Source organism: Amia ocellicauda, chromosome 14 (genome assembly GCF_036373705.1).
Source record: "Amia ocellicauda isolate fAmiCal2 chromosome 14, fAmiCal2.hap1, whole genome shotgun sequence".
NCBI lineage: Eukaryota > Metazoa > Chordata > Actinopteri > Amiiformes > Amiidae > Amia > Amia ocellicauda.
In genome coordinates, this window is record NC_089863.1 from 18,368,061 (window position 1) to 18,384,652 (window position 16,592).

General features: G+C 48.3%; 1 protein-coding gene across 3 annotated transcripts in view; it reads left to right on the forward strand.

Moving 5' to 3' along the window:
- Positions 1 to 16,499, forward strand: part of LOC136767749 (zinc finger protein 271) — a 62,453-nt gene extending 45,954 nt beyond the window's left edge. For 2 of the 3 annotated variants that reach the window (XM_066721715.1, XM_066721717.1), the window contains exon 2: positions 564 to 5,721. In XM_066721715.1, the coding sequence (XP_066577812.1) occupies positions 564 to 2,959 (2,396 nt within the window). In that variant the 3' untranslated portion in view covers positions 2,960 to 5,721. Of the gene's footprint in view, positions 1 to 563; positions 5,722 to 15,177 lie in introns of those variants that run through there. The other variant, XM_066721718.1, reaches the window with a different exon arrangement.
- The last annotated feature ends 93 nt before the right edge of the window (positions 16,500 to 16,592 follow it).

Sequence of the window (16,592 nt, forward strand, 5' to 3'; positions counted from 1 at the left end):
CACAATACAAGCATTCGATTGCCTATGACGTCAGGACTGCGACAGCTCAGGCCGCCATGTTGGGTGATAATGACTGTGCGTCTGAAAGCCTGTCTCCGGCGCCACGCCCGCTTTTGCGTTTTAGTTCATTTTAGCTGTAATATACTTATTAAGATTCGCCAATTTACTAATATGCTACTCTTTATCCACCGGCGTCTAGCTATTTGATGTGTAGCTGCAAATCTAATTTCTCATGTACGCTTTTTGTTTGTTTGTGTTTCAATTAGTCATTTAATTGCTACAACTTCAGTATTACCACGTTCAATAGCCTAACCGTGTGTGTGGGCATGTATTTTGAATGATAATATTTTTGTATTCAAATCGCTGTGGGGAAATGTTAACCTGTATAAATCCACTACAGTGTATGGAAGACTATCCATGCCAAAATTAAAAATAAATACAAATAGAAAAGAATAAATAAATCAATAAATAAATGGTGAAGTAAATCAATGAATGAATGAATAAATGTTTAAATAAATAAGCTGCTGTTCTCAGTGCTGTTCTCCTGTGTCGTCTCTCTTCAGGAGCTGTAGAGGCCAGCGCTGTCCCTGACTCTGGGGAAAGGGCTCCCATTGAGCAGCAGCACTGGGAGCAGGAGTGGAGCTCCAGTCTGATTCAGGACACAGAGCCCACAGCTACTGAAGACAAACAGGGGAGTGAGGAGGAGCTCAGGGGAATGGAGTCTGGCCACATGGCAGAGCCACAGACTGAGGGGTCAACACAGGGACTCGGGGCACTGGGGTCTGACACGGCAGAGTCCAAGTTCACACCAAAGTTCATAAAGAGTGATCCTGACCTGGACTACACCCACACTGCGGATCTCTCCAAGATCCAGCCCCTGGGATCTGAGTATGGACCCAGTGCAGCTGGTGCTGAGCCGGGCTCTACCAGAACACAGAGTGGGCCCAGTCTGGTGTCTGATCAAATTAAAACAGAGGACGATACACTGGAGTTTGTTTACACAGGGGAGCCAAAAACACAGACTCTCTTCAATGACACACTCAGTAACCTCAAAACTGATGATGTTACAGACCTGGGGCCTGAGCTGTCTGTAGATGGACATTGTGACCCAGAGTCTGCTGCTCTGAGGATGGGGCTCAGTGGGAGGAGTGACAGTGAAGTGAGAGTGGAGAGCCCATCATCACAGCGCAGACAGCTGCGTCCCAGACCACCTAACTCTGGCAGCCCCCCTTGCTCAACCCCCTCAGCACGGTCTGGAAAACCTCAGCGCCGCCATCATTGCACCCATTGTGGAAAGAGTTTCGCCCAGGCAGCAAACCTCCATAGTCACCTACGCACTCACACAGGAGAGGGACCCTACAGTTGCCCCCAGTGTGGGAAGAGCTTCATTCGTGTTGAACACCTTGAAAACCACCAACGTACCCACTCAGGAGAGAGACCATACTGCTGCACCCAGTGTGGAAGGAGCTTCGCTGTGGCTGGAAGCCTTAAAGTCCATCAGCGCATTCACACAGGTGAGAAGCCGTACTGTTGCAACAAGTGTGGCAAGTGCTTCACTCAGGCTGCAAGCCTAAATAATCACCAGCGCACTCACACAGGAGAGAAACCACACAGCTGTACCCAGTGTGGAAAGACCTTTGGTACATCAGGAGAACTTAAAATCCATCAGCGCACTCACACAGGAGAGAGACCGTACTCCTGCAACGAGTGTGGGAAGAGTTTCAGTCAGTCGGCAAACCTTCGGAGTCACCAGCGCACTCACACAGGTGAGAGACCACACTGCTGCTCCCAGTGCTGGAAAAGCTTTGGTACATCAAGAGAACTTAAAATCCATCATTGCACTCACACAGGAGAGAAACCATACTGCTGCACACAGTGTGGGAAGAGCTTCAGTCAGTCGGGAGAACTTACTAATCATCAGCAAGTTCACACAGGAGAGAGACCGTACAGTTGCCCCCAGTGTGGGAAGAGCTTCATTCGTGTTGAACACCTTGAAAACCACCAACGTACCCACTCAGGAGAGAGACCATACTGCTGCACCCAGTGTGGAAGGAGCTTCGCTGTGGCTGGAAGCCTTAAAGTCCATCAGCGCATTCACACAGGTGAGAAGCCGTACTGTTGCAACAAGTGTGGCAAGTGCTTCACTCAGGCTGCAAGCCTAAATAATCACCAGCGCACTCACACAGGAGAGAAACCACACAGCTGTACCCAGTGTGGAAAGACCTTTGGTACATCAGGAGAACTTAAAATCCATCAGCGCACTCACACAGGAGAGAGACCGTACTCCTGCCCCGAGTGTGGGAAGAGTTTCAGTCAGTCGGCAAACCTTCGGAGTCACCAGCGCACTCACACGGGTGAGAGACCACACTGCTGCTCCCAGTGCTGGAAAAGCTTTGGTACATCAGGAGAACTTAAAATCCATCAGCGCACTCACACAGGAGAGAAACCATACTGCTGCACACAGTGTGGGAAGAGCTTTAGTCAATCGGGAGAACTTACTAATCATCAGCGAGTTCACACAGGAGAGAGACCCTACTCCTGCGACCAGTGTGGGAAGAGCTTCACTCAGGGCGGAGCCCTTAAAATCCACCAACGCACTCACACAGGAGAGAGACCATATGGCTGCCCCCAGTGTGAGATGACGTTCGTTCTGGCAGGACACCTGAGGAGCCACCTGCGAGTTCACACGGGAGAGAAACCGTACCTCTGTGCTCAGTGCGGTAAGAGCTTTGCTCAGGCTGGAGAACTTAAAGTCCACCAGCGCTTTCATGCAGGAGAGAAACCGTACAGCTGTGCCCAGTGTGGGAAGAGCTACACATTGGGAGGAGACCTCAAGAGACACCAGCGCACTCACACAGGAGAGAGACCTTACTGCTGTGAGAAGTGTGGGAGGACGTTCACAGATTTAAGGATATTGAGAAGACACGAATGGACTCACTCAAGTTGCAAAACTGAATAAGAATGATAATGAAAGCTGGACATGACAATCGCAATTCCACGCCTCCATGCCCATGCCCAAGAAATTATGAACATCCTGGTAGCAAGAGTGTGCACACCTCCCTAGCACCCTCCTCCTCCTCCTCCTCCATGGAGGCAACAATGCATGACTTCACTGTGTGATGGTCTGGAAGCACAAGGGTTATTTCCTGGTTGTTCACTACTCATGCTGGTGCTGTAGGGACGATTTAAAAAGCCACAACCTGAATCCAGCAGAAGAAAGCTTTTTATTACCAAGGTCCCGGGATGAAGAACCAGATTATGAGAGCAGTTATCACAATACCAATATCTTCTCTTAAGTTTACATTGACACTCACACACTATATATGTAGTGGGTACCCCTGACTCAGCAAACTGCTAAATATAACCATTTATTTACAAAGGAAGTAATAAAGATAATCAGGTCTCAAATTGTTTTATCCTGCCCCAGGTGAGAAGGGTCAACCTCCAGTTACTATCTACACAAGACATACTTTTGTGTTGTTTACCACAGAATACAAGAGTCAGCCTTTAGCTATGACTTTCCTGTTGTTTCCTATAGAATACAAGAGTCTGCTTTAGGTAGCATCCTCCTGCTCAGTAATACATTCAGTTCACATATTATATATAATATATACTATATAATAGTTCTACTTTGCCAAGGGGTGGCAAGATTAAGCGGGAATGGACCCTTCAGTTCAGGTCCGTGCCTCAGAGATATACTGTGTGTGGGAGGAGGAGAGGGTCACTTATCATGTATTAATTGAATATATTTTTTAACTGGCCTAATCCATCTGGGAAAAGGAGGATTGAGCAGAATGTGGTGTTTCAGGATGAGCATGACTGCCCACACATTGAGCTGGGCTGGGCTGCTTAGTTAAAACCACTGCACAACCCTTCACAGAGATTGTCTTCACAGCAGGGTGGTAATGACTCAAGTCACATTTTTCAGTGACTCGACTGGTCACTGTTATCAACATCTTCGACTCTACCGCGGTCCTTGTAGGAAAATACATGACTCGGCTCCCCTGCACAAACATTTTCTCCTGACTCGTGGTCTTTATAATAAAATGAATTGCAAGTGTTTAATTTTCATCACACCCACCCTCTCTGTCACTGATGTGGACGTGAGGTTTGTCTTTGGGTAAATGGGGCATGTTGGTGAGCAAAGCAGCCGCTACATCACAGACTGTTTTCCTCATAATCTTCCTCCTTCCGATTTCTGCATCTTTTGGAAATGAAGATAAGGAGTTGCAGTAAGAGACCATGTGGGCAACAACTCGGCTACTACAGAGCGCACGGGAAGAGAAATGAGCTACTGCCCCCTGCCAGCACTGTAATTCTATACCCAGGCAACATCTCTGAGCGTTGTCCATCTACTGCCCTTTGATGAATAATAACGGTTGTAATGTTGACATCAATTGCTGGGTAAAGTAACACGAACAATCTGTATGAAATATGTGTCGTCTATTTTCCAAATTGGAAGAAGTCTCACTGCATCAAGCGATAGTCTCCTTTCCTGACGAGAGGAGTAAGTCTATTGGGTTTAGCTCTGAACTGTGGTTATGCTCGTCTTGTGTACAGACGAGTTGTTTGACAGAAAACTGCATAATTAACTAAATACATATACTTAAATAAATAAATGGCACATTTAATAGCACATGGTGTTGAAGGTGAGATTCAAATATTCCCCACGAAGCCCCAAGGAGGAGTGGTCAGTCACCTGTCAATTGAGCCAAGATGCAGCAAACTATATAGTTTTATTGACTGCACAGGCAGAGCAGTACAGAAAAAAAAAACCACACCAATTTCAGTGGTTATAGCAACACTTTATATACTCTCTTTTCCTGTATCTTAACTGTCCTCTCATTCTAGGCAGGATGCCAAGTTTCTACTCTGTGGCACGATTGACCAGAGAAAGTTCTACATAACAAAATATCCTAACTCATCTTTTTAACCCATCCACCTACACGGCTTTACTTAATAAAAAAGCACATCTGTAAATCTCGCAAAGAACAAGGGTTAGACTTATCAAGAAAACAAACATAGTTCTAAATATTTTGCAAAGTAGACAAAAACAGACATTCTTTCTTATGGCACTTATTATTGCAAAGGTCTAATAATACAGCTGTTGCTGTGCGGAACAAGTATTGCTTCTTCTGCAGTAACTTTCCACTCCCTTCAGTGTTGATATAGAATTAATCTTCAGCTCACAAAGTGTGTTCGCTCCTGCTCTTGAATGACCTCCTGAGCCTGTCTGTTATTTTCTGATAGTTGATGTCCAAAAGAGACTGTGAGAGCAACTCGTTATTATTGGGATGATTTTAACACAACTGAAAACCAGGCACTGGCTGGTGTTGTATTTGTATTTGTGGAAAATAAAGGCAAAGTGTGTATCTGACAGACTTGAACCAGATTACAATCCTATACATTCATATATAAAAATGTATGTATCATAACTGCAGTATGTTAATGGATATTTATACTGTATGCAAATTATCAAAATAATCTAATAAATGTTTATACACTTAACCCAGTGGGCTTATAAGCAGAAGTAATTCTCTAAATACTGTGTAATATGTTTAATTTACTTTGCACCATTTGACTCCTGGATTTTTAAAACTGACTAGCCTGGTATTTCTATTATACATTAAGTACAATCAGCATCAGAAATGAGACTGAAACTTAAAGAAGCTATAGCTGGCTGTAACCTGTGAATACAATACATTTCTCATTTTGCCCACATGACTTGGACTGTTATTTATTTGTTAAGAACTATAAGCAATATCTCCATATCAAGTAACATAGAATAGTCAGAGGCATAAACCACAAGTGTAATAACACTATGTAACACAATTTTTGTTCCTGGGTAGTAAGTGTTATTTCCTAATTGTAATACAAAAATACTACAAAATGTACAGTATAATCATAAATCTCGAAAAACGACTCGCTTCTAAATCTTTTGTAGTCATGTGTGTATTACTTTAGTATAAATACATTCATTTGGATTCATATGTTGTTTTTTTTCTGACTTCATGTGGATGAAAAGACAAAAAATCGACCGTTTCCTCATTGGAAATAGGTACATTTCAAAATATCACTGTCCTGGTCACAAAAGCAAAGTTTGTGGGGAGTAATAGCCATTTTCTATACTTTTGAGGCATAAGCAATTAGGAAATAACACTTACTACCCAGGAACAATACTATATAGCAATGCACTGAACTCTACTGCACTAGGCTGTACTGTATTGTACTATCCACTATTGTTTGGTAGTGAACAATACAGTATTGTGCTGGACTGCAATGTACTCATCGCATTGCTCTCCTCACAAGCCAGCCACCGGAAAGAACCGAAATTGTCCGGAATCTGCCGAACAACCGTCAGGTGGCGGCGTTGGTCTGCGAGAAGCTGAGACAGAGACCGAGAGAAGCGCAGCGGCTCTTGCTACACGATTTGAGACACCGACTGTGTCCTTTTCTCGCCCTTATTTTTTTCTTGCATGCTTTGGCATTTCGGTCACACGAACGGCCGGTTAAGTTCATGCACAATCGCCGGCGGCCGAGAGAGGCTCCGGAGCGGACGGGCCGCCTGTGAAGAGCCGAGGAGCCGGGAGGAGAGAGCGGAGCTGCGGCCGGACAGAGGGGCAGAGACCGGAAGAGCGGGTCCCGGTAAAATAAGCAGCCGCTCATGCGGTTTTGTTTAATTCATGCTTTATTTGCAGACGCACCGACACGCCACCAGGCTGACTTACAGCCCCAGAGCCTCTCAGGCTGCAGGGCATCCGCACACACCGCAGTGCTGCCCGCTGCCCGCTGCCCCGGTGCCAGACACAAACAGGGCACAGCAAGACCCGTGTCCGCCAACGTGGGCGCAGGATTGCTTTTTGCGTGGCTTTTCATATTAGATGCGGGGCTGCGGTGTGTAACTCGGGACTAGTGCTAATTTGCGCCTTTGACAACAGCCCATAAAGTCAGTTGCTGCTCTATAGTGTGTTATAGGATTGATTTAATAGCAAATAAACCAGGGCTGCTTAATACTTTTATAAGTGTTCTGTTGCACTGTGCTGTGCTGTAGTGTTACACTGTGCTGAGCTCTACTGTGCTGTTACACTGTGCTGTAGTGTTACACTGTGCTGTTACACTGTGCTATAGTGTTACACTGTGCTGTTACACTGTGCTTAGCTTTACTGTGCTGTTACACTGTGCTGTTACACTGTGCTGAGCTCTACTGTGCTGTTACACTGTGCTGTAGTGTTACACTGTGCTGTTACACTGTGCTATAGTGTTACACTGTGCTGTTACACTGTGCTGTAGTGTTACACTGTGCTGTTACACTGTGCTATAGTGTTACACTGTGCTGTTACACTGTGCTATAGTGTTACACTGTGCTGTTACACTGTGCTTAGCTTTACTGTGCTGTTACACTGTGCTGTTACACTGTGCTGAGCTCTACTGTGCTGTTACACTGTGCTGTTACACTGTGCTGTGCTCTACTGTGCTGTTACACTGTGCTGTTACACTGTGCTGTGCTGTTACACTGTGCTGTTACACTTTGCTGTTACACTGTGCTGAGCTCTACTGTGCTGTTACACTGTGCTGTTACACTGTGCTGTTACACTGTGCTGAGCTCTACTGTGCTGTTACACTGTGCTGTTACACTGTGCTGTTACACTGTGCTGTGCTCTACTGTGCTGTTACACTGTGCTGTTACACTGTGCTTAGCTTTACTGTGCTGTTACACTGTGCTGTTACACTGTGCTGAGCTCTACTGTGCTGTTACACTGTGCTGTTACACTGTGCTGTGCTCTACTGTGCTGTTACACTGTGCTGTTACACTGTGCTGTGCTGTTACACTGTGCTGTTACACTTTGCTGTTACACTGTGCTGAGCTCTACTGTGCTGTTACACTGTGCTGTTACACTGTGCTGTTACACTGTGCTGAGCTCTACTGTGCTGTTACACTGTGCTGTTACACTGTGCTGTTACACTGTGCTGTGCTCTACTGTGCTGTTACACTGTGCTGTTACACTGTGCTGTTACACTGTGCTGAGCTCTACTGTGCTGTTACACTGTGCTGAGCTTTACTGTGCTGTGCTGTTACACTGTGCTGTTACACTGTGCTGTGCTCTACTGTGCTGTTACACTGTGCTGTTACACTGTGCTGTGCTCTACTGTGCTGTTACACTGTGCTGTTACACTGTGCTGTTACATTGTGCTGTTACATTGTGCTGAGCTCTACTGTGCTGTTACACTGTGCTGTTACACTGTGCTGAGCTCTACTGTGCTGTTACACTGTGCTGTTACACTGTGCTGTTACACTGTGCTGTTACATTGTGCTGAGCTCTACTGTGCTGTTACACTGTGCTGTTACACTGTGCTGTTACACTGTGCTGAGCTCTACTGTGCTGTTACACTGTGCTGTTACACTGTGCTGAGCTCTACTGTGCTGTTACACTGTGCTGAGCTTTACTGTGCTGTTACACTGTGCTGTTACACTGTGCTGTGCTCTACTGTGCTGTTACACTGTGCTGTTACACTGTGCTGAGCTCTACTGTGCTGTTACACTGTGCTGTTACACTGTGCTGTTACACTGTGCTGTGCTCTACTGTGCTGTTACACTGTGCTGTTACACTGTGCTGTTACACTGTGCTGAGCTCTACTGTGCTGTTACACTGTGCTGAGCTTTACTGTGCTGTGCTGTTACACTGTGCTGTTACACTGTGCTGTGCTCTACTGTGCTGTTACACTGTGCTGTTACACTGTGCTGTTACACTGTGCTGTTACACTGTGCTGAGCTCTACTGTGCTGTTACACTGTGCTGAGCTCTACTGTGCTGTTACACTGTGCTGAGCTTTACTGTGCTGTTACACTGTGCTGTTACACTGTGCTGAGCTCTACTGTGCTGTTACACTGTGCTGTTACACTGTGCTGTTACACTGTGCTGAGCTCTACTGTGCTGTTACACTGTGCTGTTACACTGTGCTGTTACACTGTGCTGAGCTCTACTGTGCTGTTACACTGTGCTGTGCTGTTACACTGTGCTGTGCTCTACTGTGCTGTTACACTGTGCTGTTACACTGTGCTGTTACACTGTGCTGAGCTCTACTGTGCTGTTACACTGTGCTGTTACACTGTGCTGTTACACTGTGCTGAGCTCTACTGTGCTGTTACACTGTGCTGAGCTCTACTGTGCTGTTACACTGTGCTGTTACACTGTGCTGTTACACTGTGCTGTTACACTGTGCTGTTACACTGTGCTGAGCTCTACTGTGCTGTTACACTGTGCTGTTACACTGTGCTGTTACACTGTGCTGAGCTTTACTGTGCTGTTACACTGTGCTGTTACACTGTGCTGAGCTTTACTGTGCTGTTACACTGTGCTGTTACACTGTGCTGAGCTCTACTGTGCTGTTACACTGTGCTGTTACACTGTGCTGTTACACTGTGCTGTTACACTGTGCTGAGCTCTACTGTGCTGTTACACTGTGCTGTTACACTGTGCTGAGCTCTACTGTGCTGTTACACTGTGCTGTTACACTGTGCTGAGCTCTACTGTGCTGTTACACTGTGCTGTTACACTGTGCTGTTACACTGTGCTGAGCTCTACTGTGCTGTTACACTGTGCTGTTACACTGTGCTGTTACACTGTGCTGAGCTCTACTGTGCTGTTACACTGTGCTGTGCTGTTACACTGTGCTGTGCTCTACTGTGCTGTTACACTGTGCTGTTACACTGTGCTGTTACACTGTGCTGTTACACTGTGCTGAGCTCTACTGTGCTGTTACACTGTGCTGAGCTCTACTGTGCTGTTACACTGTGCTGTTACACTGTGCTGTTACACTGTGCTGAGCTCTACTGTGCTGTTACACTGTGCTGTTACACTGTGCTGTTACACTGTGCTGAGCTTTACTGTGCTGTTACACTGTGCTGTTACACTGTGCTTAGCTTTACTGTGCTGTTACACTGTGCTGTTACACTGTGCTGAGCTCTACTGTGCTGTTACACTGTGCTGTTACACTGTGCTGTTACACTGTGCTGTGCTGTTACACTGTGCTGTGCTCTACTGTGCTGTTACACTGTGCTGTTACACTGTGCTGTTACACTGTGCTGAGCTCTACTGTGCTGTTACACTGTGCTGAGCTCTACTGTGCTGTTACACTGTGCTGTTACACTGTGCTGAGCTCCACTGTGCTGTTACACTGTGCTGTTACACTGTGCTGTTACACTGTGCTGAGCTTTACTGTGCTGTTACACTGTGCTGAGCTCTACTGTGCTGTTACACTGTGCTGTTACACTTTGCTGTTACACTGTGCTGAGCTCTACTGTGCTGTTACACTGTGCTGTTACACTGTGCTGAGCTCTACTGTGCTGTTACACTGTGCTGTTACACTGTGCTGAGCTCTACTGTGCTGTTACACTGTGCTGAGCTTTACTGTGCTGTGCTGTTACACTGTGCTGTTACACTGTGCTGTGCTCTACTGTGCTGTTACACTGTGCTGTTACACTGTGCTGAGCTCTACTGTGCTGTTACACTGTGCTGAGCTTTACTGTGCTGTTACACTGTGCTGTTACACTGTGCTGAGCTCTACTGTGCTGTTACACTGTGCTGAGCTTTACTGTGCTGTTACACTGTGCTGTTACACTGTGCTGAGCTCTACTGTGCTGTTACACTGTGCTGTTACACTGTGCTGTTACACTGTGCTGAGCTCTACTGTGCTGTTACACTGTGCTGTTACACTGTGCTGTTACACTGTGCTGAGCTCTACTGTGCTGTTACACTGTGCTGTTACACTGTGCTGTTACACTGTGCTGAGCTCTACTGTGCTGTTACACTGTGCTGTGCTGTTACACTGTGCTGTGCTCTACTGTGCTGTTACACTGTGCTGTTACACTGTGCTGAGCTCTACTGTGCTGTTACACTGTGCTGTTACACTGTGCTGAGCTCTACTGTGCTGTTACACTGTGCTGAGCTCTACTGTGCTGTTACACTGTGCTGTTACACTGTGCTGTTACACTGTGCTGTGCTCTACTGTGCTGTTACACTGTGCTGTTACACTGTGCTGTTACACTGTGCTGAGCTCTACTGTGCTGTTACACTGTGCTGTTACACTGTGCTGTTACACTGTGCTGAGCTTTACTGTGCTGTTACACTGTGCTGTTACACTGTGCTTAGCTTTACTGTGCTGTTACACTGTGCTGTTACACTGTGCTGAGCTCTACTGTGCTGTTACACTGTGCTGTTACACTGTGCTGTTACACTGTGCTGTGCTGTTACACTGTGCTGTGCTCTACTGTGCTGTTACACTGTGCTGTTACACTGTGCTGTTACACTGTGCTGAGCTCTACTGTGCTGTTACACTGTGCTGTTACACTGTGCTGAGCTCCACTGTGCTGTTACACTGTGCTGTTACACTGTGCTGTTACACTGTGCTGAGCTTTACTGTGCTGTTACACTGTGCTGAGCTCTACTGTGCTGTTACACTGTGCTGTTACACTTTGCTGTTACACTGTGCTGAGCTCTACTGTGCTGTTACACTGTGCTGTTACACTGTGCTGAGCTCTACTGTGCTGTTACACTGTGCTGAGCTTTACTGTGCTGTTACACTGTGCTGTTACACTGTGCTGAGCTCTACTGTGCTGTTACACTGTGCTGTTACACTGTGCTGTTACACTGTGCTGTTACACTGTGCTGAGCTCTACTGTGCTGTTACACTGTGCTGTTACACTGTGCTGTTACACTGTGCTGTTACACTGTGCTGAGCTTTACTGTGCTGTTACACTGTGCTGTTACACTGTGCTGAGCTCTACTGTGCTGTTACACTGTGCTGTTACACTGTGCTGTTACACTGTGCTGAGCTCTACTGTGCTGTTACACTGTGCTGTTACACTGTGCTGAGCTCTACTGTGCTGTTACACTGTGCTGTTACACTGTGCTGTTACACTGTGCTGTGCTGTTACACTGTGCTGTTACACTGTGCTGAGCTCTACTGTGCTGTTACACTGTGCTGTTACACTGTGCTGTTACACTGTGCTGAGCTCTACTGTGCTGTTACACTGTGCTGTTACACTGTGCTGAGCTCTACTGTGCTGTTACACTGTGCTGTTACACTGTGCTGAGCTCCACTGTGCTGTTACACTGTGCTGTTACACTGTGCTGTTACACTGTGCTGAGCTCCACTGTGCTGTTACACTGTGCTGTTACACTGTGCTGAGCTCCACTGTGCTGTTACACTGTGCTGTTACACTGTGCTGAGCTCTACTGTGCTGTTACACTGTGCTGTTACACTGTGCTGAGCTCTACTGTGCTGTTACACTGTGCTGTTACACTGTGCTGTTACACTGTGCTGAGCTCCACTGTGCTGTTACACTGTGCTGTTACACTGTGCTGTTACACTGTGCTGAGCTTTACTGTGCTGTTACACTGTGCTGTTACACTGTGCTGAGCTCTACTGTGCTGTTACACTGTGCTGTTACACTGTGCTGTTACACTGTGCTGTGCTCTACTGTGCTGTTACACTGTGCTGTTACACTGTGCTGTTACATTGTGCTGAGCTCTACTGTGCTGTTACACTGTGCTGTTACACTGTGCTGTTACACTGTGCTGAGCTCTACTGTGCTGTTACACTGTGCTGTTACACTGTGCTGTTACACTGTGCTGTTACATTGTGCTGAGCTCTACTGTGCTGTTACACTGTGCTGTTACACTGTGCTGAGCTCTACTGTGCTGTTACACTGTGCTGTGCTGTTACACTGTGCTGTTACACTGTGCTGTTACACTGTGCTGAGCTCTACTGTGCTGTTACACTGTGCTGTTACACTGTGCTGAGCTTTACTGTGCTGTTACACTGTGCTGAGCTTTACTGTGCTGTGCTGTTACACTGTGCTGAGCTCTACTGTGCTGTTACACTGTGCTGTTACACTGTGCTGTTACACTGTGCTGTTACACCGTGCTGAGCTCTACTGTGCTGTTACACTGTGCTGTTACACTGTGCTGTTACACTGTGCTGAGCTCTACTGTGCTGTTACACTGTGCTGTTACACTTTGCTGTTACACTGTGCTGAGCTCTACTGTGCTGTTACACTGTGCTGTTACACTGTGCTGAGCTCTACTGTGCTGTTACACTGTGCTGTTACACTGTGCTGTTACACTGTGCTGAGCTCCACTGTGCTGTTACACTGTGCTGTTACACTGTGCTGAGCTTTACTGTGCTGTTACACTGTGCTGTTACACTGTGCTGTTACACTGTGCTGAGCTTTACTGTGCTGTTACACTGTGCTGTTACACTGTGCTGAGCTCTACTGTGCTGTTACACTGTGCTGTTACACTGTGCTGAGCTCTACTGTGCTGTTACACTGTGCTGTTACACTGTGCTGTTACACTGTGCTGTTACACTGTGCTGAGCTCTACTGTACTGTTACACTGTGCTGTTACACTGTGCTGTTACACTGTGCTGAGCTCTACTGTGCTGTTACACTGTGCTGTTACACTGTGCTGAGCTCCACTGTGCTGTTACACTGTGCTGTTACACTGTGCTGAGCTCTACTGTGCTGTTACACTGTGCTGTTACACTGTGCTGAGCTCTACTGTGCTGTTACACTGTGCTGTTACACTGTGCTGAGCTCTACTGTGCTGTTACACTGTGCTGTTACACTGTGCTGTTACACTGTGCTGAGCTCTACTGTACTGTTACACTGTGCTGTTACACTGTGCTGTTACACTGTGCTGAGCTCTACTGTGCTGTTACACTGTGCTGTTACACTGTGCTGTTACACTGTGCTGAGCTCTACTGTGCTGTTACACTGTGCTGTTACACTGTGCTGTTACACTGTGCTGTTACACTGTGCTGAGCTCTACTGTGCTGTTACACTGTGCTGTTACACTGTGCTGAGCTCTACTGTGCTGTTACACTGTGCTGAGCTCTACTGTGCCGTTACACTGTGCTGTTACACTGTGCTGTTACACTGTGCTGTTACACTGTGCTGTTACACTGTGCTGAGCTCTACTGTGCTGTTACACTGTGCTGTTACACTGTGCTGAGCTTTACTGTGCTGTTACACTGTGCTGTTACACTGTGCTGAGCTTTACTGTGCTATGCTGTGATCTACTGTGCTTGGCTATGCTGTGCAGCAGTGTGACACTAGAGCGATTGTCCTGAGCCTCTTCCTCAGTCATGTTTCAATGCGCTGGTAATGGAAAGTCTTCACACTCTTCACCTGAGTCCTCAGAGCTCACTGTGGGAAACACCCCTGGCTGTGCACTGGGGTGCTGTTGTGATGATGTCCTTAAGAACATTGTCTTTCAGCTATGCTCAATTTACAGCACATTAGCAAATATTATTTTGTGTGCGTGTGGGTCGGGGGGAGAAATACAAAGTGATTGTGAATTTGGTGTCATGTTTGACAGCACATTTAAATACTAACTAAACCAAACTTCACATCTGCTCTATCACTGGGACGTCTCTGTCTCCCTGTAGATCCAATTTTAAACTGTGTTTTAAAGTCTTGTGGCCTGTATTTCTGTTTAACGTAATAAACAAACAAATACAGATTTTGGATATACTTTTCCCCACAGCTACTGAAGACAACCAGGAGCAGACTGAGTGAGGAGGAGCTCTGGGGACTGGAGTCTGGCCACATGGCAGAGCCACACACTGAGGGGTCATCACCAGGACTCAGGGCACTGGGGTCTGATGCAAAGCTTCTGCCTCCCTATGAGAAAAAGAGCGACCCAGAGCTGGACTCCCCTCACACGGCGGATCTCTCCAGGGTACAGTCTCTCCGCTCTGCAGAGCTGGCCCTCGCCCCCAGTGTGGGCTCCGATCGAACTCAAGCAGTGAGCAGCGGACAGGGCCGCCTGGAGCCAGAACAGCATGTCCAGCCACTGCTCCTCTGTACCGCAGAGCCGGGTGATGGTGAACCGCACCCCACAGTCACGGGGGTTCTCGAATGCATCAAACAGGAGGAGGAGGAGCCGGAGTTCGCTGAATGGGAGCAGCAGACTGACCTCCCCTGGCCCCACAGCAACGCCCCGCCCGGGTCTGCCCTGGGGCCTGAGCTCATCAAAGAGGAAACAGATGGACTTCACATAGTGCAGGTTGACGCCGACTGGTTTGACCCTGAGGCCTCTGGCTGCCCTGTACCCCCCGCAACACCTCCTGCCACCTTACAGGGTGGTCACCTGTGTGCCCAGTGCGGCCAGAGCTTCAGCACGCCCTACAACCTGAGGCGGCACCAGCGCGTCCACACTGGGGAGCGGCCCTACAGCTGCGCCCAGTGTGGCAAGAGCTACGGCACTGTGGGCAACCTCCGGGCCCATCAGCGCGGGCACACAGGCGAGCGGCCGTACCACTGCGCTCAGTGTGGCAGGAGCTTCGCCCGGCCCGAGAAGCTGAAGGCCCATCAGCTGGTCCACACGGGGGAGCGACCCTACTGCTGCGCCCAGTGCGGCAAACGCTTCAGCCAGTCGGGCAATCTGCGCAAGCACCAGCAGACGCATGCCGTGGAGCGGCCCTACCGTTGCGCCCAGTGCGGAAAGAGCTTCAGCCAGTCAGAGAAGCTGGGGGCGCACCGGCTCGCCCACCTGGGAGGGAAGCCATACCCCTGCGCCCAGTGTGGTAAGAGCTTCACCACAGCTGAGAGCCTGAAGACGCACGTGCGCACCCACACCGGGGAGCGGCCCTACTGCTGCGCCCAGTGCGGCAAGAGCTTCACGCAGTCTGGGGACCTCAAAACGCACCGGCGCGTACACACCGGGGAGCGGCCCTACCCCTGCGTCCAGTGCGGGAAGAACTTCAGCCAGTCCGCCAGCCTCAAGATCCACCAGCGCACCCACACCGGGGAGCGGCCGTACCGCTGCGCCCAGTGCGGCAAGAGCTTCGGCCGGGAGCACGTCTTCCGCAGCCACCAGCGTGTGCACACGGGCGAGCGGCCGTACCGCTGCGCCCAGTGCGGCAAGAGCTTCTGCCGGGAGTACGTCCTGCGCACCCACCAGCGCACCCACACCGGCGAGAGACCCTACAGCTGCACCCAGTGCGGCAAGAGCTTCGCCCGGGTGTACGTGCTCCGCAAACACCAGCGCACGCACACAGGCGAGCGGCCCTACTCCTGCGCCCAGTGCGGCAAGGGCTTCTGCCAGTCGGGGGACCTGCGGAGGCACCAGCGCACCCACACGGGAGGCAGAGTGGAGGGAGCAGCCTAGGACTGGGGTGGCCAGTGGCACAGACAGGAGGCAAGGACAGGATTGAGGGGGGAGTGAACGACAGTGTCAGAGAGAGAGAGAGAGATTCTCTTGTGTCACTTTACCAGTTAATGTGAGCCCAGCTCCCCAGTCTGAGCACAGTAAGCCAGTGGGGGACTGCACAGTGCGGCGACTGACAGGCTCAGAAAGTGCAGTGTGACGGCTGTAATGCCACTGACTTACTAGAGTTGACAAGTACTATAATGATATTTAGTGCTTATCAGTCATCTTTGTGTGAAATCAGTATTATTGTCATATTGTCTTGTGTTATAATTAAATGTATATATATATAATCTCTTTCTATATATCTGTCAGTTGTCTGTTTTGTTTTTGCCTATTGCACATGCTCGCATTTCCAAAGCAGTTACTTACGGCAACC